The sequence below is a fragment of the Carassius gibelio genome, chromosome A10 (assembly GCF_023724105.1).
Source record: "Carassius gibelio isolate Cgi1373 ecotype wild population from Czech Republic chromosome A10, carGib1.2-hapl.c, whole genome shotgun sequence".
Classification (NCBI taxonomy): Eukaryota; Metazoa; Chordata; class Actinopteri; order Cypriniformes; family Cyprinidae; genus Carassius; species Carassius gibelio.
Genome location: NC_068380.1, coordinates 1,364,219 through 1,388,043, shown reverse-complemented (window position 1 = coordinate 1,388,043; position 23,825 = coordinate 1,364,219). Strand labels below are relative to the sequence as shown.

Here is a 23,825-nt window from a genome sequence, read left to right as displayed (position 1 = left end):
ACTTGATGTGCTTACAAATATTTGCTGAACTGCATACATGAATACCATCAAACAAGACAACAAAGTACTCCCCAGCATGTACCAGATGTCCTTGAATAACTTCAGCTTGAACGGTTCATCCTGAAATGAAAGCGCTACACATAACCAGACTGATCAGTTAGTTGGAGATGAGTGAGCTGGACATCATTGGCCCAGTGGCTAAAGGGAACTCCGGGTTTAATGGATTACATGTCCTGAACAGCTTAAAGTTATGTAAGGTGTTGCTCACCGTCCATCACGCTATAAGCTAAGTTAAATCTTGAGTACACATAATGGGATCCATAAAAGGCAATAAGAAATAGTGTTTAATGGGACTTTGAATTTAGTTTTGACACATCCAAAAGACACTCAGTATTTGATCCCCGCTGTCTTGAATTTACTGTAAGTTTTCATTTTTATTATCCGAGCGGAGCTCGCTGAGGCTTTTATCATTTGATATGCTTTTCAAATTCAAATGAAAAGCTGTCACAACATTCCTGTAACTTCCTCTTCTGATGTATCATCTGCTTTTTCCATCCCTCCTTCAAAAATCCTTCACATCTCTGGCTTTTATCAGTCGATTTGAAGCATAATCAAAAGGTCACATCTTGATGCATGCATTGCCAAGTTGTTGACCATGTCTAAGTGAAGAGAAGCACTTGCCCCCTGAAGATCTCTGCTGCTGCTGATTTTCGGTTTCTGTAGAGGCCGCGTGTTTTCCCTCTGTCTCGTTGTGAGTGTGAGCATTTCACCTCTGCTCCCCAAAGCTCTTTGCTTTCTCTTATTTGCATTGTGACCACAGCCATCTGTGTGAGCTTGTAGGGTTAACGCAAGCCCTGTATCACAAATGAAAACCTATTTATCATATACATGTGTAAGTAATAACTCTTCTTAAAATATTACTATTGACTTGGACCTTATTTATAGAAGTTAAAGTTTAAAAATATAATTCATGCATTTAACTTATATTTAAGCATCACAAATTTTATGCTTTAAAAAAATGAATTCAAGATATATTTTTTGAAACACATTTTTCATTTCTCAAATGCATTTATCATCTTATTTTATTTTCTAAAGTTCACTTTTATTTTTGCTATGTTTTGCTATGTTTTATAAATCAGCTCTTTTATCCAAAACTCCTAGACTCTTCTTGTTTTTCCCACATTCATGCACTGAGCGATATAACACATCTGTCTGATAAAATCTGTCTCTTTCTCTGTCTTGTCTGTTCAGGAACGAATGCCGAAGTCTTTGAAATAAGAGGAACGAGCAAAAAGGATAGACTGCGTTGAGGATCGGAGCGAGAGCAAGAGAAGAAGGAAGTCAAGTGTGTACAGTACTTTTGGAATTGGAAGGAATACCAGACCGAAATAATGGGGAGGAAAAAGATTCAGATTGCCCGGATAATGGACGAACGTAACAGACAGGTAAAAAGAGATGTTATCTTGATGGAAAGAATGGAGATGTGGCGTCATTTCAGTGAAATGCAATAAATCTTAAGCACTCTCTCTCTCACACACACACACCCATACATCAATAGTATGCATCGCTTAAGGAAGTGCAGGCAGCTTCTGACGACAGCGTCACAAGACACTCACAAGCTAGATTCTCACTTCAGACTGCCTACTTTCATTTTTGCACGTGTTTTTGTGTGTGAATGTGAAATATGATTGTCCTAAATCATCATAATTGCTGTTTTTAATACTTCTTTAATTGCAATATTAAATGTATTGCCTCCGTCTTAGAGGATATGACGTGGAGAGTCTGAATAATTTAGGCTTGAAGCGGAGTAGAGGAAACCATGCCTCTACCAGCGGGTGTCATTCACCACAACCAGCGGTTTCCAAACTATTACTCACCCGGACTATTAGACAGGCAGGATCTGAAGCCACATCTGACAACACTTATGAAGCACATTAGCCTCTTACCTTCCTGATCCAACCAGCTTTTCCCTGTCATGCCTAATGTTGTGACTTTGTGTCATGGGTTTACACAGTTTATTTCATTCAGAACTTTGTAAATTAAATTAGTTCCTGAAAAAAAAAAAATTTTTATTTACCATATAAATCTGGGCATCTGCTGTGCAGGAATTCATAAGCAGGGCCAAACATGAAGTCATGGTTTGTAGCGGGAACTATTCAATTTCATGGCTAACGCTGATAGCTGCAGGTCATACCACCAGAGCGCTGGCTTTTAATAAGCTAATAACCGTCAAGTATCCATGAGAATTGAACTCACCGTCTTCAGGTTTCAGCCAGTATGAACTCAGTAAAACTCAAGCTGGAATTGAAATTGGAATGACAGGATTTCAGGTGAATTTACTGAATTGCAGTTCAAAGAGATTTAATACATGTGATGAATTCTGTGATTGTGTTATTGAGTTTGTCAAGCTAGCATTTAAAGTTTTGCTTTTTGAGTTAACATGACAGGTATTACATAGAATTTTTTTTATTCTGCATCATGTTTTACAATTCAATTCTGATTGATAGCTTAACTTTTTTAATTGAATGTTTTAGATCTACACTCTTAAAAATAAAGAAATGCATTTATATTACCATTCAAATTTTGATCTTGGTAAATTTTTTTAAACATAAGTAATACTGTGAAGTATTATTAGAATTTAAAACAACTTTTTTTCTATTTGAATATATTTTAAAATGTAATTTATTCCTGTGATGCAATGGAGAATTTTCATCAGATATGCTGATTTGTGGTCAAAGAACATTTCTTCTTCTTCTTATTATTATTATGGATGTTGAAAATACTTATGCTTATTTTCACCTTTGATTAATTTAATGCATCCTTGCTAAATAAAAGTATTAATTTCTTCTTCAAAAAAAAAAAAAAAAAAAAATTGACTGTATTGTATATACAAGATCTTTAAAATCCCCCAGAAACCAATTTGCTGACCTGAAGGACCTATAGTATAACATCAAGCTCTTCAGCCAACTCAAGAACCCTATACAGCACAAAAAAAGGAACCTTTTAAATTATTGGACATTATTCTCAGAGGTTTTGTCAGTAAAGTGCTTAGAAGTTAAAAAGCTTAAAAGTGTTCAGCCTGCTGCTTTGCGTGTTTTCTTTGCTTCTGAACAATGCTTTTGTGTTCAAGTGGACAGCAGCTCAGGGCACAGGATAAATGGCTGCCTGTCATCTATGTTTCCTCCCCCCCAACTGTCTCCACCCCCCCATCAATGACCAGCATAGGGCCGGAAGCCGAGGCAAAGCCATTGTGGAGGGGAAGCCATTGGACCCTTCCTGTTATGACAGGAAATGCACTCAAATGTGCTTCCTGACCCCCAGTGCAGTGGCATGATTAACCCCCTCTCAGCGCCCACCCTTTCCCGTGTTGTGGTGAAGTTCTCCGTGGATATTCTGTGAGACGTCTTAACTCGCAGCAAATAAACTTACATTGCTTCTTTACAGGGAAAGCACGGTCAAGTAAAGTTAGCTGCAGCCTCAAAGTGCAGTTTAGCATCAGAAAGCATATAGAAAAGCATATAGGAAAATGAAAAAAATAGTCTTTGTGACTCAGACATCTAAGGTAAAGACAGGCTGAACATGGCACTGAATGCATGCACCATGTGAAAGGCGAACGTTTTTTTGCCCGTATGTGTGTGTGGGGGCGTCTCAGTGAGCATGTGTAAGACATCTGTCGCTCCCGGTGCATGTGTGTGTGAGTGTGAGCATAATCTAAATCATGTGGAGGTGAGAGCATCAGCGTGCTGAGTGGTAGGAGTGAGAAGATCACCCTGCTGGAGTTTGTTTGTGACAGAGAGCATGACGTCCGAACTCACGCACAGGGATCAGCAAAATACCACCAACACCATGAAGATTAGAGCTTCACATGTATGTCTGGTGTGCATTGACATGCATGCATGCTTGAAGTATACACTCTTTTAGGAAATAATATTTTTTTGAGTATGTCTTTTATTTCTCTTTGAAGAACATTCTGCTTTTCAAAACTGTTAAAAAAAGAACGCAGTAATCAAGAGTTTAACCAAATGAGCTGAGCTATGTGATAAATCTTAATTTTATATATCTATACTCTTGCATGCAAGTTTGCTTGGTGTTATTATTTCTCTTGAGGAGACATTTGAGAGAAATAGCTTGGTCTCAAACAGTAAAGCAATGCCAAATTCATGGGTTCGATTCCCAGGGAATGCATGAAATTATAAAATGTATACCTTGAAATTATTTTAGGATTTTTCTCTTCAGTTGTTTCGAATTTGTTTCTTCATTCTTCCTCTGGAGAAACATATGCTACTTTAATGAGACCTAACTGAGAACTCCATTAAGTCTCCACATCTACAAGCCAACTCTTAGCAATCTCATTTTGATGGCAGAATTTAATACGTTTGAATATTTGAGGCAGATGCCCAAGAGAGTTCTTTGGGTTTTGTGCGGCTGTTTCTCACTCAATTTCATTGCCATCTCATCACAGATGGAGAGTTTGTTCTGTGAGGGTTTAGATGGTGTCTTTGGGAGACTGTCCTTTCCAAATGGAACGTGCACAATGCTGCCGGCGTGCCTAGGTGATGCGGGGTCATCATTAGCCAAAGCAATCCTATGAACCCTGCCACCCAAGGGCTGTCAATTTGTGAAGCATGTTGGGCAGAATTTCACCTTGAACTCCCCAGTCTAAATTTAGCATGGCATGCAGAGCTCTGATAGCTCTCTAACCAGAGTACCATGTCAAACAATTTGGTTTTGGATGGATGGGACCATGTAGACTCTAGCAATCAATTTCATTTCTATGGGGCCTTTTACTCAAGTCATGCAATTGCCAATTTAAAAAAAACTGGAAATGCATTTGAAAAACATGGTAATAAAGTTAATATTTTATTGTATCAGTTCACAAGAAAATATTGATCTGTTGGAGGAGTGACAGAAATGCTATTAGCAGTTAGCTAACTTGCCTGTGAAAAAAATATTGCTGCCTGGTGAATCTGATGAGAAATCTTGTAGATTAGTTGGATACATTTTAAAAACATTCCTGTAGAACAAGCAGAAGAGCATGGCATTAGCAATTGCAAGGTCATGGGTTCAATTCCCAGGGTATACCATGAACTGTGTACCAGTGTTAGTCATTATGGATAAAGGCATTTACCATCTCTGTTGATCTTTTCAACAAGGTTGACAACAAACCAGCAACCTACGATGTAAACCCTAATGCTATCATTCACCAGCACGATGTAAACCCTAATGCTATCATTCACCAGCTAGTAGGTATCAAATCTACCCCAATTTAACCCTCTCCTTGTTCTTTTTTTTTTATCAGGTAACGTTTACAAAGAGGAAGTTTGGCCTAATGAAGAAGGCCTATGAGCTGAGCGTTCTGTGCGACTGTGAGATCGCCCTCATCATCTTCAACACCACTAATAAACTGTTCCAGTACGCCAGCACCGACATGGACAAAGTTCTGCTCAAATACACTGAGTACAATGAGCCCCATGAGAGTCGGACTAATTCAGACATAGTGGAGGTGAGTTCCCCTTGACAATAAGCACAATTTAGACATCAAAGGTCAAGGTTTTTGGAATATAAACTCAGTGAATTTTTTTAATCAGATGCCTCACCAAGAGATCAGCTAGGGATCATTTTGGTAGAGTACGTAAGTTGTAGGATTTGACACCTGGCTCATGTCTGGTGCTGATTTGTTAAGGAACATGCTGTTATAGTCCTTGGAAAGGATGTTTGGCACGTGCCATTGTGCTCTATAAGAACAGATCAGGCTAAAGGACAGGGACGAGGACTTTACTGTATCACGTCAGGACCATGTTACGCAACCGGTTTAAAAGGACATGGCATGTGCCACCTTTTGTGACATGTGAGCTCCTAAAAAGGTCACAAGATAAGGGATAAGGGTTTCCTTGTCCGCTAATCCAAGACTTCAGCGTCTTCTGCTGAAGCTACCACTGAAAGACCAAAGAGCAACTGCAAAACTGCTTTCAGCTCTTCCAAACCACCTGTCAAGCCTGACTTTGGGAAGAGAGAACTTGAAGGTTCCCACCCCACATGCATGAAAGGCCATGGCGCTCCCATCGGGAGCAGTGGGAAAAATATTTCCCCTGGAAAAGTCCCTTTTCCAGTGAAAACACCCGACTGAACTGCACAGGGGCCTGGTGGTGCCACACAAACAAACTCTCTTCTCTTACTAACTAAGTAAGGGATGAAGAAATATACACCAGAAGGATGAGGAATAACAGTATAGATGCTGAAAGGGGCGTTTTAAGGAGCTCAATTGTAGTGAGGGATCTCTTTATCTTTGTGCGTTCGAGCATGAGCTGGCTATTGTTTTACAACTCACTTCACTTGCACAAGACAAGCTGCAAATTCAAACTCTATTATTATACTTTGACTGTTCAGTCTAGTGTAACATCGTTCGACAGGCCATTTGCAACGTTGACACATGCATTACAAGCAAAGCCCTGGGGTCAGATTTAGCTGGGATTCTGCTGGGTTTTTTATGAGGCTGAGAGGGAAAACAGCATGGCTTGCCTCATGAGAGGAGAAACATCAAGTCTCCACGAGGCAAATCTCTTGGACACCCTGCCAAGCCAGTAAGGAGCCGGGATAATCCCATTTCCTTGATTAGTGTAATCTGAAAATGCTCCTTTTAATCCTAAAAACGTACAGCATGCACTGTAACCCTATGTCGTCACCCCGAAAGGCACGCTTTCCAGACCCCACACCTTTAGATTTGTCTCTCCACGGAGAATTGTCAACGAGACCGCTGGCACAAAGGATGGAAAATGTTAATTATTTCCACAGGTCACGTTGTTAATGACTACATAGCCAGCTAATGAGATTGAGCAAAGCTCCGTGCGTATGGTAGTTGACCTCTTATGTTTGGTTTTGTGCTGGAAGGCATTGGAGGTGACAACCTACCCCTACTCCGATTTCACCCACACAAACCTCTGAGAAAACATGCCTCAAGTGCTTGGCACATCGGTCTGATTTCAAATATAACGCAGAAAACATTGTCAACCTACTTTTATAAACTGGCCACATTTCAGGCACATTTGCCTCAAACGTTTTTCTACTCTCCTAATTTAGATAATTTGTCTTCATGTATTTGCATGTCAATGCATTCTTAAGTGCTTTATTTTTCCTCCCAATCCCAGTTCATTCTCAGTTCTCCATATGTGAAGGTTCGCCTTAAAGTCATTGCTTCACATTCCATTGTGCAGTTTGTTAGACCTTGTTTAAATTGATGTTTAGAAGTGTTTTGATGGGATTGTTTGCTGCAGCAACAGTCCCCTTGTGTATTCAAAGGTGTTGGATGCATGCACGCACGATGGCTCTTGATCTTCCATTGAACCTTGATGACGATTGACAGATTAAATCCGTGAATCAGATTTGCTGGGTTTATACAGCTCTGTGTTAACACTGTCACATTGCAGTCACAACATCAAGAGGATGCCAGGAACTAGACTTTTATGCTATTACAGACAGTTTCTGATCCGATCTGAGTTTGATATGTATGTGTATATAAGTATTTTATATGATAAATAAACAAATTGTAGTATGTTTTTCCCAAAAGAAATCAGCGGCACACTCATCCCTTCAGGAATTTCCCTAAAAGAGAGACATCTTTGTTTTGCATTCCTTAACCCCTCCTTTTTCACAAACAGGTTAACATTACTTCACTGCTTCACTTAGTAACAGCGTGTTGTATTTTGCGCTTTTGGCTTGAGACTCGTGGTTATTTTTTAAGATAGAGGACTTTCACATTCTTTCCCTCTCTGCCCCTTTTGTGTCCTCTGTCCTGGGCAGAGAGCAGAAGTTCTCATAGCATTGGAAATAAGGAGCAGACGCCCAATTTGTGTGCCAGACCTCTTCCCCAATCCAACCCTTTGTGTTTTTATGTGGTCCTTCTCCATTAAATGCCTGAAAAACGGTAGTTTTCTAAAAATAGAAAGCAGCACAGCTAAATATAGCTCCAGCCCGGCAGTCGTGCCAAGGAAAATGGAGAAGAATAGGCGTGAAGTACTGGAGAGAGAGAGAGAGAGAGAGGACAGACACGCTTGTTTTTTTTCCCCACTCCATTTTCTCTCCGAGAAAAACTGACCACAGATGGCTGCATACTTCAATAAAGCTTAAATCAAAATTGTTAGGGTGGTGTTTTCACACTTTTAAGAGAGGAAAGAAGAGTTCTTTTGATTACATGATTTCTAAAGGGCATGCTCCTCTGCACTTCGCAGAATGGTTCTGTCGGCTCATATCTACCATCTGTTCAGCTATGTAAACTTGAAAACATTGTGTGAAATTTGAGCGTGCATTGACCTCAGCCCACATTTGGGTCATTGTTCTGATCCGCTCATGCTTAGAGTTTGAAACGCAGTATTTACTGCCCTGTTTTCTTCATCCTCGATTGAACGACATCAGAGGGCGGTTTTACATTCCATGATTAATCTGAACCTTGTTGCGTGAGTCAGGTTTTCCAAGACCACAGCTAGCCAGCGCAGCACAAAATGCTTAAATTTTACCAAGACTATTCTTTCTGAGAGTGCTTATTGTTAGCTAGTAAAAATAACTTTTTTGAAGTCCATTTCCAGGTATGCTCCCCTTGATGAATTCCAGAGTCAAAAGCTGTTAATTGACAGCGAGGAAGGAATGCGTTATTTCTCACTGGTGTTGCAACTGATCGTATATGCCGTGGCAAGTAAGGTTGACCGTTATTGTGGCATGCAACATGTCAAGAACATTTCAGTTTTGTGACTGTGATTGATTGGGGCCCACATGAGCCCATTATTGGGCAACAGTGAGGCACTTTGTGTTCAGAAGGACTTGATCAGTAATAATTTAACATGAATAACTGTCCTCTATAGATGCTGCAATGAAAATGCAATGCAGCCTGCTTCTGAGCGGTCACATGACTACAAATGTAAAGAGATGACATGATTTTGTGTGATAATATGAAATTATTTACAGGAAACATTTACATTATTTCTTCCCGGGAACGATACTGGTGAGGAATTCTTGCCTCACGTCAGCTGCAAAGAAGTCGTGAGGTGTCGTTTTCTGAGAGCTGACAGTCAAGCCACCCAAGAACACCAGGGAGCACAGGAAGTTCACTTTTTTCAAACCCAACTCAGTTTTGGGATACTCTTCCGCTTCCTCGCGGTCGGATTGGATATCCACCGGGCCAGTTACTGTCGTAATTATACTCTCAAGTGTGTTTAATACCAAACACGCGGCGTTCAGCTCATGGCAGTAAAAGAGAGGGCCTTTGATTCGTTATTATAGGGTACTGAGAGCATCAAAGAAGGTAAATTACCCAGAGGTCCCCAGTGTGGCATTTTCCAAACATTGCCCAGCTGCTGTGGTCGGAGCAGCTGGTGGAAAGAGTCCTGGAGGAGGGCCAGACAGTGCCACGCATTGGCCATGTGACCTGCCACAGGAACAGGGGCGTCCCCGCTGGCTCACCCATATGACTCTCAATAGGATACCACCCCTTTTACTGTTGGAATCAGTACGGTTTTCGTTTTTCCATCCAGATCCATCTGCTTTTGATAAAGCGAGCTTGATATACCAGTGTTTAGGCAGCTCAAATCAAGTCTTATTTGGACTTTTCCTCTGAACTGATAATTTGCAGTTTCCTTTCACTTCAAGATGCGTTTCTGTTATGATGCACTTGTCTGTGCATATGTTTTTGTGACTCGCTGCTTAAATCAACAACTTTCCATGCAGGCGAACATGACACGCACACATGCACGTCTGAAGATGTGGAAGAAGTTCTTAGTCGAATATCCCTACTGACAAAATGAGACAATAAGGCGACATCTCTTTGAACTGCGCTGCCTTTTTGTGGTCACATGCTCTCAGTTTGATTGCTTTTTTGGGTGTCTTGGATGTGGTTTGTGTTGCTGTTGATGGGCAAAATGTAGTTGCACCTTGGCGGGCGTGCATGTTCCTTAAAGGAAAGACAAGTCACACATCTCCTTTAAAGTTTACATTTTTAGACAGCAATGGAGCTAGAGATTTTTGCATGTTTCTTGCATCACATATTGTCAATCTCTATACTCTATATTCTGTATTTTTACAAATCGTATTTTTATGTTCCTCAAGAAAAACATCTAATTCTTAAATAAGACATGAGCGCCGTGAAAGAACACCTTTTGAGCAATACATGCTTCCATTGTGTCAAGAATCGTCTCATTTGTTTCCAACATGATATTTATTCCTCTTTAGGCATTTAGGAAAAACGTCTTATTTTTAAATGAGATGTCTTGAGCAATGAAAGAGCAACCTATGAGCGATATACTCTTATTGTATTTAAGCAATTACGAATATATTTCTTTTTCTCAAAGACATTTGATAAGAAACACCTCAGACAAACTTGGTGCTCAAAGGAAATATACTGTAATTGAGAACTCCAGTAAGTCTGTTGAGCTATGAAAGAGCAACCTATGAGCAATATACTTTTACTGTAAAGACAATAATTATCTTTTTAGTTTGTTTTTTGCTTTCTCTTTAGGCGTTTAAAGAGAAACACCTGAGTGGAAGTTGATACTTAAAGGAGCAACCTCAATACATTCTAAATATATGTCAGTTGTCTCATTTATTTTTATTTTTATAAATATGCAAAGGCATTTTATGAGAAACATCTGAGAGTGTTGATTCTTAAAAGAAATTCTTAAAGTCTCTATTAAGCTATGAAACCAAAAAGCAATATAAAAATGCTGTATAGTATATTAACAATCGTCTCCTGAGCGATGATTAAGCAAACTGTGAGTAATATAATTTTCCTCTGGGATGGTGTGTGTGCCATTTGACTGCAGTTTCTCAGACTTTGCCCTTGTTTAAAGTGTTTCCTGACACAGTGGACTGTAATGAGGCTGCTTTGAGGTGAGGCGAGACCACCCATGTGGACCTCAGAGGAGGGTACAAGGTGAAGTGACGCCCTCAGTCACTCAGTCAGTCAGCTGCTGGCCAGCAAAGGCTTCAGTCAGCTGTCTCCACACGTTACCACCTGCTACTTCACGCACAACATCATTTCTCCGCTGAAGGTTACCGGCTAGCATGCTATTTGGGACGCCATGTCTACATGGGGACAGACTGGGGCTGTCTTTGTCATGTGGGAGAGTGATGCAGCGCTGGTTTAATTAGGAGCAAGTCTCCATAGAGTTGACATGACTAAGAGCAGAAGGAGGCGCTGATGACTGTCTCTCTGCTTCTTTCTTCTCTCCTCTTCCCTCTAAAAAACATAATAGTATATACATGTATATAAGACTAAAATAGTGCTTTCCATACAGTACGAGTCAATGGAGACCAAACGTCTCCACTTTTCAATTCGTTGTGTACTGTGACTGTCATCTAGAAGAAATAAATGAGATCTTCAAGTTGTGTCACGCTCTGGTCGTAGTCCTGTCTTCGGTGTGTGATGAACTGAACAGGAATGCTCTGCTGAGCACGACCCTCCCCCTGTTGGTCAGGAGCGGCCCGTACCGGTCTGAATGTTTAGTCTGCTGATGTCAGGCTTTGGGATCCAGCCGTGTTGCTAAAAGCACCGAGCAGGGTCAGACTGTGAGCTGGAGGTGTCAGTGACCCGCAGACGGCACGGTGACGGGGGGGTACGGGGGGTGTAGGGTTGCTGGGAGGCTGTTGGGTGGCACTGGGGCAAAAAATAGCCTTCTACGGCCATCCCTGGGGTTTGAAGCCGTGATTGGCTGTGGCCCGGCTCCTCCCCTTCCTCTTGAGCCGAGAGATTTGTTGGACAGGTGCAAGGGCCCTGACAGGTGGAGATGTCTTGAATGAGTGGAATTGCTGTGGTTCAGCGATGTGACTGCTTGCCAGTGAGCGAAACGCTGAGACCCAGAAGAAAGATAAGCCAAACTGCATTGCTGTATGTCACTTTAGGACAGCTTTTACCTTGAATATAACTCACAAAAACATGGACAATACACAAAAAAGTGCATTATTCTGGCATGCCCAGTAAACATGTAAGATCAAACATTTAGCTTTTAGTGTGAGTAATAGTAATGGTGTTGTTTTGCCTAAGCACACTAATAGCTCCGTTAATGACAGCAAAGAGATTCGTGTATGGTCTTATTCCATTTTAAGTCAGTGTTTGCTCGAACTAGATTCTCAAAGGCTTCAGAAACTAGATTCTCAAAGGCTTCAGATGAAAGGATTAGGCTCTTCTGAGGAATCAAAGGCTCATGTTTCACAAGCAGGAGAAGCTTTATTTGTTTTCAAATATGGCCCTCGTGTGGTCAAACAGGAAATTTCTCCAGGCTTAAACGGATGTTTGTGGTTGAATACAAGATCTTTTAACAGCATCTGTGGCATGTTGTCAATTACCATGGAAAATCATTTAGAAGAAAATACCACAGAAGATCATTTAGACTTCTATATCAGTTTGTGAAAAAAAAGAAAGTATTTATATATTAAGCAACAGATTGTTGATATATATATATATATATATATATGATTGATTTATTTTGTAATTTTAGTATTATTCTTGTATTTTATGTGTAGTAGAATTTGATTTTTCTGTGTTTATTTTATCATATTTGTTTTCAATATAATATTTCTACACTAAGTATTGACACATGATTTTTCTACAGTGTATTTTTTTTTTTTGCGTGCTTCTGTTGTCTCTTTTGGAAACCTGAATAAATCCGTTTGGATTAAGGAACAGGAAGATGCGTGTGGATACTTTACTGACTCAGATTTTCAACAAAGGATGGATTTTAGAATTCGATTTCATTTAAGCCCAGAGCATGCCTTTTCCTTCTTCATCTGTGAACATGTTTCTGTCTTGATGTGTAATCTATAGAAGTATATATATATATATATATATTAATTTCCAGATCTTTTAATATTTTTACAGTGTAAAAATGGTTGTGTATTTGTTTCAGACTCTGAGGAAGAAGGGTCTAAATGGCTGTGACAGTCCTGATATTGATGCTGAAGATTCAGGCCACAGTCCAGAGTCTGAGGACAAATATCGTAAAATCAACGAGGACATTGACCTGATGATCAGCAGGCAGAGACTGTGTGTAAGTAAAGTCAACTTTTCAGATGTCAGAACTGGTGGTTGAACAAATGTGAAATCTCACAAAAGCCGAATATTAGCAGATTATTTGTTAAACATCCCAAAAACATTGTATGTGTATTGTATTTTCAGCATTGTATCTTTTTTTAATTAAAAAATTCTGTTTAATAAGGTTGATTGATTTCCATGCATTTTGTTTTATAGGCCATCCCCCAGTCTAATTATGACATGCCCATCTCAATCCCTGTGAGCAACCCCAACAGCCTGATCTACAGCCACCCGGGAGCATCCCTGGGCAACCCCAACATGCTGCCGCTGGCCCACCCCTCCCTCCAGAGGAACAGCATGTCCCCTGGAGTGACCCACCGGCCCCCGAGTGCAGGAAACACAGGTACTGACCCGCACCGGGCTCTCCACTTTGCCAGGGACTCCGGATCTGAGCATAGTTTCAAATAATGTTAATTTCCACACTTTATTGACATCATTAGAGAGCAGCCCCACTGAGGACCACCAACAGCTCCACCGAGGCTATGAAAACACGCCTCGCATGAATTCAAACACCGCATACAGATCATTACATACACTCAAATATTTCTTTCAGCCATATTCAGCTGTGCCGGGCCTTTAATATAAACACTGTGTACTCAGCAGAACTCCTGAGGCTGTCCCAGAGCCGAAAAAAGTGTCTGTCTCGATGGGAGTTTTGGCGGCTTGTAAAGGAACTCCCGGTTGTCAGCGGGCAAATAAAGATGACCATATTTTCCTTTTAACTCCCGTTCTGCGTTTGTGGTCTAGGCTTCATCGAGAGGAAGTTTGGTCAGCTTAGGATTTATCAAAACACATTATCCGTACTCTGAGCACGTGTATATATGGGTGTCACAGGGATTGATTTTTACAAAAATATACAGATTTTAGCTTCTTTTTCAAAATTTATGTTATTTGAATGTTATGCCTACATCTTTACATTAAAGACACCTTTGATGTATAGATTCAATTTTAACGTGTGGAAATCCATCCAAAAGATTATTTATTTAATTAGCGAGTTAAAATCTAATTAAATATAGGTATTAAACGTGACAAGTATTTTCTTTTTCAAATTTATTAGTATTTTTTTATATACATATTAGGGGTGTAACGATACGCGTATTCGTATTGAACCGTTCGGTACGACGCTTTCGGTTCGGTACGCGGTACGCATTATGTATACCGAACGGTTCGTTGGAGTAATTAATTATATTTGAAAAAAAAAAAAAAAGAGAGAGAGAAATATAATGATATGCGTTCAACAAGGTAGCCCAATAACCCAAACGACGTAACAGGCAACGCCCCTGACACTCCCGAAGAAGAAAAAAACACCATCTTATATGTTTATGTTAGGCTACTCAGCAGGCGCTCGCTCACTCAGTACGCGCTGAAGGCTCGTTGCAAAATAGCCAATGCGTTTAACAGACTAGAAATGAGAAGATCCTCCAATAACCAACAGGTCTGGTGTTTGGGTGCACTTTGGATTCCCTTTAAGCTATAATGGTGATGGCAAGAGAGTGGTGGATAAAAAAACAACGGTATGTCGCATCTGCAACATGACAGGGTACACCAGCGGGAATAAAAAAAAAAAAAAAAAAAAACACCAGCGGGAATATCTGGGATATATGCGTCAGTACTATCTGGGAAAAGACGAAAAAAAGGAGAAACATGCACGCAGCAAACTATCCCTGCAGCATTTAGACACTATAGCTTACAGGGAATCCAACCCAAACACCAGACCTGTTGTATATTTCTGGTCTGTTAAAGGCATTCGACATTTTGCAACGAGCCTTCAGCGCGTGCTGAGTGAGCGAGCGCCTTAGGGGCCGTTCACATATCGTGCCTAAAAACGCATGGAAAACGCTAAGCGCGTCTTTCTCCTCCTTTCCAAAGCGCTTGGGCAGAAGCGCTCATGAGGCGTCTGTCTTTGCTAAGCAACAATGACGTGCTCTCTCCATGAGACGCGGAAATTTCAGCGAAGGATAAATGGATTTGCAGCTCTAAAAATCGCTTGCAGTAGCTCTGCTACTAAATTTATTTCAAAATTGCAATCCATATACAACTATGATCAGCTGATCCTTCATCTTGGCTGAGCTCTCAACGTTGTTACGGGAAAGGATGAAGCTGATTGGTTAGTTCTTGTCACATGACCCGCGGTGCGCTTGCGGCATTCTGAAAAGTTGAGATGTTTTTACATTTTGCTGTATCTAAAACGTATCGAACCGAACCGAACCGAACCGTGACATCAGTGTATCGTATCGAACCGAACCGTGAATTTTGTGAACCGTTACACCCCTAATACATATATATATATATATATATATATATATATATATATATATATATATATATATATATATATATAGCTTAAACAAACAGAATTTCAACTATTAACAAATATTAAACAATGATAATTGTAATTTAAACAAAGTGTGATTTTATTAAAAAATTTATTTTAAATTTGTATGTAATTTTACAAAATACATGAATCACTAAATAATAATAATTAATTCAATTGATAATTTTTTTTGAGATTTATTACATTTAATTACATATACATATATTCATATATATATATATATATATATATATATATATATATATAAAGTTACATTGAAACTGAAGTATAAATAAAAAAGGAGGCCATTTTATTCCAAAAATTTGTAGATTTTGAGATGTGGTGGAAATGGCATTTGCTTCAGTGATGAAAAAACTACAATATTTTCTTGTGATACACATTTATGCACCTTTAGATATTAGTAGACAAGTGTGACAGCGTGAAAAGTCTTGAAGGAGTTTCATTTCTAAAAGTCTAAAGTGCCAAAAGAAACATCCAGATGTGTGTGTATAGAAGCTAAATAGAAAGAGAAAGAGGAAGGAATGGGGAAAAAGAAAATGAACAAAGTGGTAGAAAAAGACAGTCTGTGGTGAAATACGTGTGGGAAGTGTAATCCGTCTGTGGGCTTGTTATTATTGTCTAAAAGATCTATTTTGTGCTCTGGTCAGAGTCCTTCTGACCGCAGCGTCTGTCCTGTCATTATCCCTGGCCCTCCTGGAACAATTTGCTTCGTATTACAGGAGCAAAGTTAAATATGAGTCTTGGCAGAGACCGCGACGTCTGAAACCGCGCAGACTTTTCGAAGGTTTTTCTTGGATGGTGGCATCTTCTCCATAGGGCCGAACAGGGGTTTGTGGCTTCGGATAGACTTACAGATGGGGTTTTTCACACTGGCTCTTGTACATATATCTGGAGCGGCCCGTCTGGCCGCAGGAAGGAGGCGTCAGTCAGGCGTGGCGTACGTGTTTTGAGTGTCAGTCTTGTTTAATGTCTTCTCTGTCCTATCCTCAGGTGGCCTTATGGGTCCAGACCTCAGCAGCGGAGTGGGCACCAGTGCTGGTGAGAGTCATGTATATTTACCATACGTGTGTGTTTGCTGTCTCAGTAGACAGACGGAGCCACTTGGTTTCAATTCAAAGCTTCCTTTTGCTTGGCTAGTTCCTCCCCGGATATTTATCCAGCGCACCGCTGTAGGATGTTGCGGTGAAGGGTCTTAAATAGTATATTTAAAGAACTGTTTCATAAAAAACTTCCTATGGTGAATTCTAATGTGATGAAGCCATCAACACCTTCGTTAGGTGAGAGGAAACATAACACCACATATTCATGGAACGTCAAGATTTTAGGCTCTGTTTCTAAACTAAAAAAAGGTCCAAAAAAGTCAAAATGATGTACAATTTGTTAGTGAACACAGTTCATTCATGAAAACGATTAAAAGCCACTTACATTTGAGCCAAAACATGCATGAAAGCGTTTTAGCGAAGCTCATCGAAAATGGACATTCTAACTTTTTGGACAGATTTATCAAAATCTGTGACAGCTGCCACATTCATCAAGTCGTTTCAAGGTTCAAGGACTTTTTTTTACGAGCTCTTCGAACAGGAAGTAGTTCACAAGCTCTTTTTTTCTGATTATTATTAAAGATGTTTTATAACACCACAGAAATGGAATCTTCAAAAGTTAAATTACAATATAATATAAAATATATAAACAAAACAATAAACTAACATTTACAGTTATCATTGTAAAAGTTTGTTAACTTAATTATTAGTGTACAGAAAAGTTATTATTATTATTATTATTATTAGTCTGTACTCTCACTTTTTATTTATTTATTTATTTTTCACAAAATTAGTAAAGAATGAAAAAAGAGTTTATTTGTTATTTAGATCATTGTGTAAAGATTACATTTATTTGCATCATTTGTTGATGTTTAAATATTTATGTTTTTTCTATTCCATAATTAATAAAACAGAACTCTAATATATTGCCATCAGTCTCCATTAGTGTTTTGATGATAGCTCTTTCTATATTGTATTTATGAAATGTAAAAAATTTCTGACATGGTTTGCAGCACTCTATCAGTATAATAGAGTAAATGTGTGGCGTATGGTCACTAGTGTTAGACTGACACGTCCTCTCTGACTGTCCCATAGGAAACGGTTATGGAAACCACCGCAACTCTCCTGGTCTGCTGGTCTCTCCGGGGAGCATGAGCAAGAACATGCAGGCCAAATCGCCTCCACCCATGACCATGAACATGAGCAGCCGCAAGCCTGACCTGCGCGTCCTGATCCCTCCCGGCTCAAAGCACACCATGCCCTCCATCGTAAGTTTACACAACCATTACAACACACCAAATACCATCACTGGATGTCCAATTCAGCTGCAGTTAGGTTGGGCTTTGAACAGCATAGCCATATAAAACCAATTCAGACCATCAGATATATGCCATAAAGTTTGATTTTTTATTTTACTAATTAGCGTTGTATTCTTTTTAACTGCTCACCAGTCGGAGGATATTGACATGTTGCTGGTAAGTAGTATTAAAACTGCAGTGAAACACGATCATCAAACACTGACGTTCAAAATAATAAAAAGAAACACGTTTTTATGTCAAATGCACACAGAACAGTCTCATTCCTCTGTTGCCAAGGGGACTGCGTGCTTTAGCCGTTCCCATAGCAACAGTGGAACTCCAGCAGTGGTGGCTGGATGTTAGATGATTGCGGAGTGGAGGGTAATTACCTGTTATTGGTCACATGATCTATTAAGCAGTTAGATGGAGCAGATGACACCACCTGCACGTTTACTATTTGCCAAGATTGATTTGATTTCGTTGCTGTGGTTTTAAATATATTTCTTTCCCACAGAATCAGAGAATAAACAACTCCCAGTCGGCCCAGTCTCTGAGCACACCGGTGGTGTCTGTAGCCACGCCCACTCTGCCAGGGCAGGGAATGGGCGGCTACCCATCAGCCATCTCTACCTCATATGGTACAGGTGAGAGCTGAGGACAATTCAGAAAATATTATATAATGTAATATGGCAAAAGTTAACAACACACCTTCCATTTAATTTGAAATAATGCAAACGCTCAGTAGTTTGGCTGCATTCATTTGATGAAAAATAGCCTACTGTAAAAACAGTAATATTGTGAACTATTTTTTTAACCATTTAACAAAACTGTTTTCTATTGCAATATATTTTAAAATGTAATTTATTCCTGTGATGCGCAGCTGAACTTTCAGCATCATTACTCCACTCTTTAGTGTCACATGACCCTTCAGAAACCATTCTAATAAAGTGATTTGCTGCTTAAGAAACATTTCTTATTAATAGAAATCTTTTTTAACATTATAAATGTTATACATTTAATGCACACTTACTGAATAAAATGAATGTCTTCCTAAAACAGAACAAAAGAGTAAAAAATAACACATTTACATTCATGCTTTTATGCAAAAACAGGGAAACAAATAAAAAACAAAACAAAAACGTTTCGAATGGTAGTATATATTTTTATTTCATTTTTTAATTTTGATTTCAAATATTATAATGTTTTTTTTATTTACCTTTTATAACTGTCATTTCTTTATAATACTGTATTATTTATGCAGGCACATATAAATTTATTTTATATTGCTCCATTAATCTGAACAATCTGAAGAGTCTTGATTGCACCACCAGGTGGCACCATTGACTCAATATTCTTTGAGCATCTTACTGTTGCAGTAACCCAGAAGATTCAAAGCAGTCTATATGAAGTGAGTTGAACAGAGATCTTTCTCTCCTCTTCTAGAATATTCTCTCAGCAGTGGAGACTTGTCCTCTCTGTCTGGTTTTAACAGCTCGACTTCTTTTCATCTGGGTTCGATGACTGGCTGGCAGCAAAACATGCAGCATTCTGGTCTTGGACATCTAGGGTGAGCAGCATCACCCTCACCCGTTCATTTGAAAAGTGCGGAAGAATCATTAAAAGACGGGCCTTTTGGTTAATCTCTCAAAAACTGTGGGAAATTCATAATTTTTTGTGGATGTTTTTTTTCCCCGGCCCTTTACTATGTCTTTCCTCTCTGCCCGCAGGAACTGCACCAGCACACAATTATGTCAGAGCTCCACCCTCTCGCTACCGTCCAATCAGAGCATGCACATCAAGTCTGAACCCGTCTCTCCTCCCCGAGACCGGGCCGGAGGCACCCCGGGCGGCTATGCTCAGCCTCAACCCCCTCCACCGCCTCAACCGGCATCTCAGCCGGGTCAGCTGCGGCAGGACGCGGGCCGCTCTCCGGTCGACAGCCTGAGCAGCTGCGGCAGCTCGTACGAGGGCAGCGACCGTGAGGAGCACCGCACCGACTTCCACTCGCCCATGGGACTGCTGAGACCCTCTCAGGACGAGCGGCATAGCCCGTCCGTCAAGCGCATGCGTCTGTCCGAGGGCTGGGCCTCGTGATTGCGGACGGCTTTTCTATGCAAAGATTTCACTTTAGTATTATTATATTTGTTTCTTCAGAGTGTGAGTGCTACAACAAGTATTACAATTTATATATATATATATATATATATATATATATATATATATATATATGAAAAAGGGGTGGGTGGGTGTGTTTGTGATTTGGGGTTGGGGGCATGGGACGTGCATCGCTTGTGCCACGTGTGGGAAAAACAAAAAAACAAAAAAAATAGGATACATGCAATTTATGCAGTGTATACATGCATACAGGATTAAAAAGAGAAGTCTGGTACTCTTGTTTGTTAAAGCTACTTTCTAGTTTCAGTAATATATTATGCTATTAAACTATTAATAGAGGCATTGACGTGTCTCAGGGCTCGTACAAGTAATATTTCCGTGCAGACCGGGGCCTTTATGCTCACCGTCAATGCTCACTTGCAAATGTATGTTATCACAGACGTTGTTGTGTTGCAGGTTCAACGTATTTATGTAAATAGATAACAATTAGGCTTTTGGGTAAATGAGCCTGCCAGGATTTGCAGGCTTATTTACGATTAACGGAGTGAGGGAGAAAGCCATCACGCACCATTTTAAGACTAACACGGGCCCGGGGCTGAGGAATGTATGCCCTTTAGAGTTCTAAATGGAATCGGGAAGTGTTCTAAATACACAAATTCTCTTGTAAATGTTGTTGATATTTCAGAGCTGTGTTAACAACGTTAAAGTTCTCCTGCCCATGTATTGCCTATCCCCGGTGGAAGAGATGTACAATACATTTTGCTTATATTTTCATAAAAATGCAGAGCATTTGTTGCTACCTGTTGACCACGAGTCAGAATGTGATTTCAAGCTTTGCCGATGTTGAACAGAAAGGTAAAGCAGTGTGAGCTCCAAAAATAAAGCCATATATACAATTTCACTTCAGGCTTTTTACAATTATTATTTTCTTTTTTTGTCTTTTTTTAATTCATCATGTTATGAACATTGCATATGTCTCTTATTCTCACAAAGGCAGCATTTATTTGATCAAAAATACAGTAAAAAAAAAACAGTAATATTGTGAAATTATATTACAATTTAAAATGACTTTTCTATTTCAAAATATTTTAAAATGTATTTCATTCCTGTGATGCAGAGCTGAATTTCAGTGAATTTCCTCCAGTCTTCAGTGTCACGTGATCCGTCAGAAATCATTCTGATATACTGACTTACAGTTGTGCTGCTGCTTATTTTTTTGTGGAAACCTTATAAGGTTTCAGGATTTTCTGATGAATACAAAGTTCCAAAAGAAGCCATATAAACAATTCAGGCTTTTTTTATTTTCGTTTATTTAGTTAATCAGAATAAGGACTTCGCAGACTTTATTATTATTATTTTTTTTTAGATTGTTAGAATCTGATTAGTTGTAATAGCAGATCATTTGCATCATGTTTATTATGTTGCGAAACAAAAAAAAAATATTAAATGTTTAAAAAATATTTTTGTTTTGTTTTACAATGTTAAGGGAACAATTAGATTGTATAATTGTGAAAACATTATGGTAACGTTACATTTGAGTGTTCCCTTAACGTTTTAAAAGAGCATTTAAAAACCGTGCAAGAAGAACCAAAAACGTATCAGACAAAACTCTTCCCATGAATGATGCACAACTGATGTTTAGAGAGCACTATGAAAGAATGATGACTTGGATCGAACGTTCTATTAACGTTACTTTGAGTGAGCTTTTGAGTGAGAATGTGGGTGTTTGAAGTCTTTGTATCAAAATACATTTGCAGCTTCAACCTCAAAACTAAAATGAATAAATCTTGATTTAAACAGTCGTGATATTCTCAAAGACCATGGTCCAGACGAGTTCATTACACAGCCTAAACTGAGGTCTTCAATTTCATATTTAAAACAAAAGTATACAGTAAACTGCTTATGAAATATTTATAGAAAAGCATTAATGAAAATACAGGCTCATAGCTGAAATTTGGTGGTAGGTTCTGGTAAGCTGTGATTCTGTGTTTGCTTTGATGGAATAATTCCCACCTTTATTTTTTTGCAAAATATGCAGTTACATCGATGCCCTTTTTGCACGAAGTTAAAATCATTTTGCAAGGACGAATACGAAACATTTATAAAAAAAATTACGCATCTTTATTGTTGTAAGACTCAAAATGACTTTCAACACCTTTAATGAGTTAATGTGTCGTGATTATCAGACAATTAATCATCATAGGGGACAGGAATTATTTTTTCTTCTCCAAATACAACCGGTTAAATGAAGAGAATAGCCCATGTTTGCATTTGCTTCTGAAGCAGTAAAATATAGCATTGTTTTAAAATAGAATATACTAGTGTGAGCTGTTGTTTTTATAATATTACAAATATCATTCGGGTTTGGAAAGATATCGTCATCTCAGTTCATAAGAGCACAATACTCTCGGACAAATCTTCCGTGAAATTAAAACAGACGCAATTAATTATCACACAATACTGTACATGTGGGCTGAAATAAAGCAAGAAAACTCGAAAGCACGAGGAAATTAATTATTACTTAGGCCAATTAACCTTAATGCCGTTTAAATAATTATTTATGCCATTAAAACTGCCACCAAAAACGACAAAACAGAAATCATTCCTTAAATAGCCTACCGAAATAACACATTTCTGATAATGCCCAACAGCCAGTAATTTCTTCTGTAATAGCTACTCTTTATTTCTGGAATACTCAAATACATAGAAATGAAGTACGAACAGATAGATTTAATCTCTTGTTTAGCTAGTGGAAAAACATAAACTTTATTAATGTAAATGAATAATTGCAGCTCAAAATATATCAAGCTGCTCTTTAATATATGGTATAAAATAAGCTTGTATCTGTCTGAGAAATGTGCATTATAGTAGTACATCAACGATCAAATAAATCGAATAACTCTGTGAAATTCCTGCTGCTGTTGGACAGAAGCGGCCGCCAGGTGTCGCTGTAGTGTATTAACACACTCAAGCCGCCTCACTCTCTCTCTCTCACACACACACACACACACACTCATGGGGTCCTTTACAGAATAGACAACTGTCGAAATATAAAAACTCAAATTGAGATAACGTATAGCCTGTTCTAAAAGGCATTAACTAATAAGAAATAGATTTATAAATAAAAATGATAAAATACAATACAATGATTAGGGTGAGCACAGATTTCGCATCCAAATGTGTTGAATTAAAAACCCTGAGAATATGTTTTCTTCGAGTTCATCAGTGACTACAAAGGTCTTTCTTTACCTTTGTAAATAGTGGATATGCCACAGACTACGTTTTAAAGAAGATATTTTCACCGTTATTTTAATCTGAGCAAAACCATCATGAGTGTTTGTACGTGTGTGTGTGTCGCTGTTTTATTCTCATGAACGTATGCTACTAATGAAAATCAATAACAGAAAACACTGGATCTAAATGGTCTTACCTATTGTAGCATAACTGTTTTGTTATAGGCCTACAGACGTTTACATTTTAGATATTTTAAATCGATTCTTAAAAACATTATTTACTTTTAGACTCACATTTTCCTTTTTTTATCGTGATCAATACCATTTTACATTATGAGAAACATTAAAAGATGTTTGCGATTTGATCTTGTGTCCCCATGATGGACAGACTGAGACAGCCATGAACTCAAGACACCTGACCTGCGTCAAACACACATCTGACGCCTGGAGCTGCGGGGGTCATGCTCACTCCAAACAATGGATTTGAAAATGAAATCTATGTTTAGGATTATTGTTAGTTATTTAGAATACATCCTATATTTAAATAGTAAGAATAAAGAAATTATTTCCTTTAGTCTGAATTCATAAATATACACAACTAGAACACTTAAATGTAAGTGTTCTAGTTGCAAAACTGCCTGATGTTGCAGCATATAATATACACATTGTTTTAAATAATAAAACTCGAATGTTATCCTTAAAACTAAACTGTTCAATCAAGACAAAAATCCT

General features: G+C 38.8%; 1 protein-coding gene across 5 annotated transcripts in view; it reads left to right on the top strand.

The window, feature by feature from the left end:
• The window catches only part of LOC128020748 (myocyte-specific enhancer factor 2C), a 37,064-nt gene extending 16,303 nt beyond the window's left edge, over positions 1-20,761 (top strand). For 3 of the 5 annotated variants that reach the window (XM_052607391.1, XM_052607388.1, XM_052607389.1), the window contains 10 exons: positions 1,252-1,445; positions 5,300-5,503; positions 12,888-13,028; positions 13,229-13,415; positions 16,398-16,445; positions 17,543-17,715; positions 17,899-17,922; positions 18,260-18,389; positions 19,189-19,312; positions 19,473-20,761. In XM_052607391.1, the coding sequence (XP_052463351.1) occupies positions 1,392-1,445; positions 5,300-5,503; positions 12,888-13,028; positions 13,229-13,415; positions 16,398-16,445; positions 17,543-17,715; positions 17,899-17,922; positions 18,260-18,389; positions 19,189-19,312; positions 19,473-19,839 (1,452 nt within the window). In that variant the 5' untranslated portion in view covers positions 1,252-1,391 and the 3' untranslated portion in view covers positions 19,840-20,761. Of the gene's footprint in view, positions 1-1,251; positions 1,446-5,299; positions 5,504-12,887; positions 13,029-13,228; positions 13,416-16,397; positions 16,446-17,542; positions 17,716-17,898; positions 17,923-18,259; positions 18,390-19,188; positions 19,317-19,472 lie in introns of those variants that run through there. The other 2 variants (XM_052607392.1, XM_052607393.1) reach the window with 2 other exon arrangements.
• Positions 20,762-23,825: the final 3,064 nt, after the last annotated feature.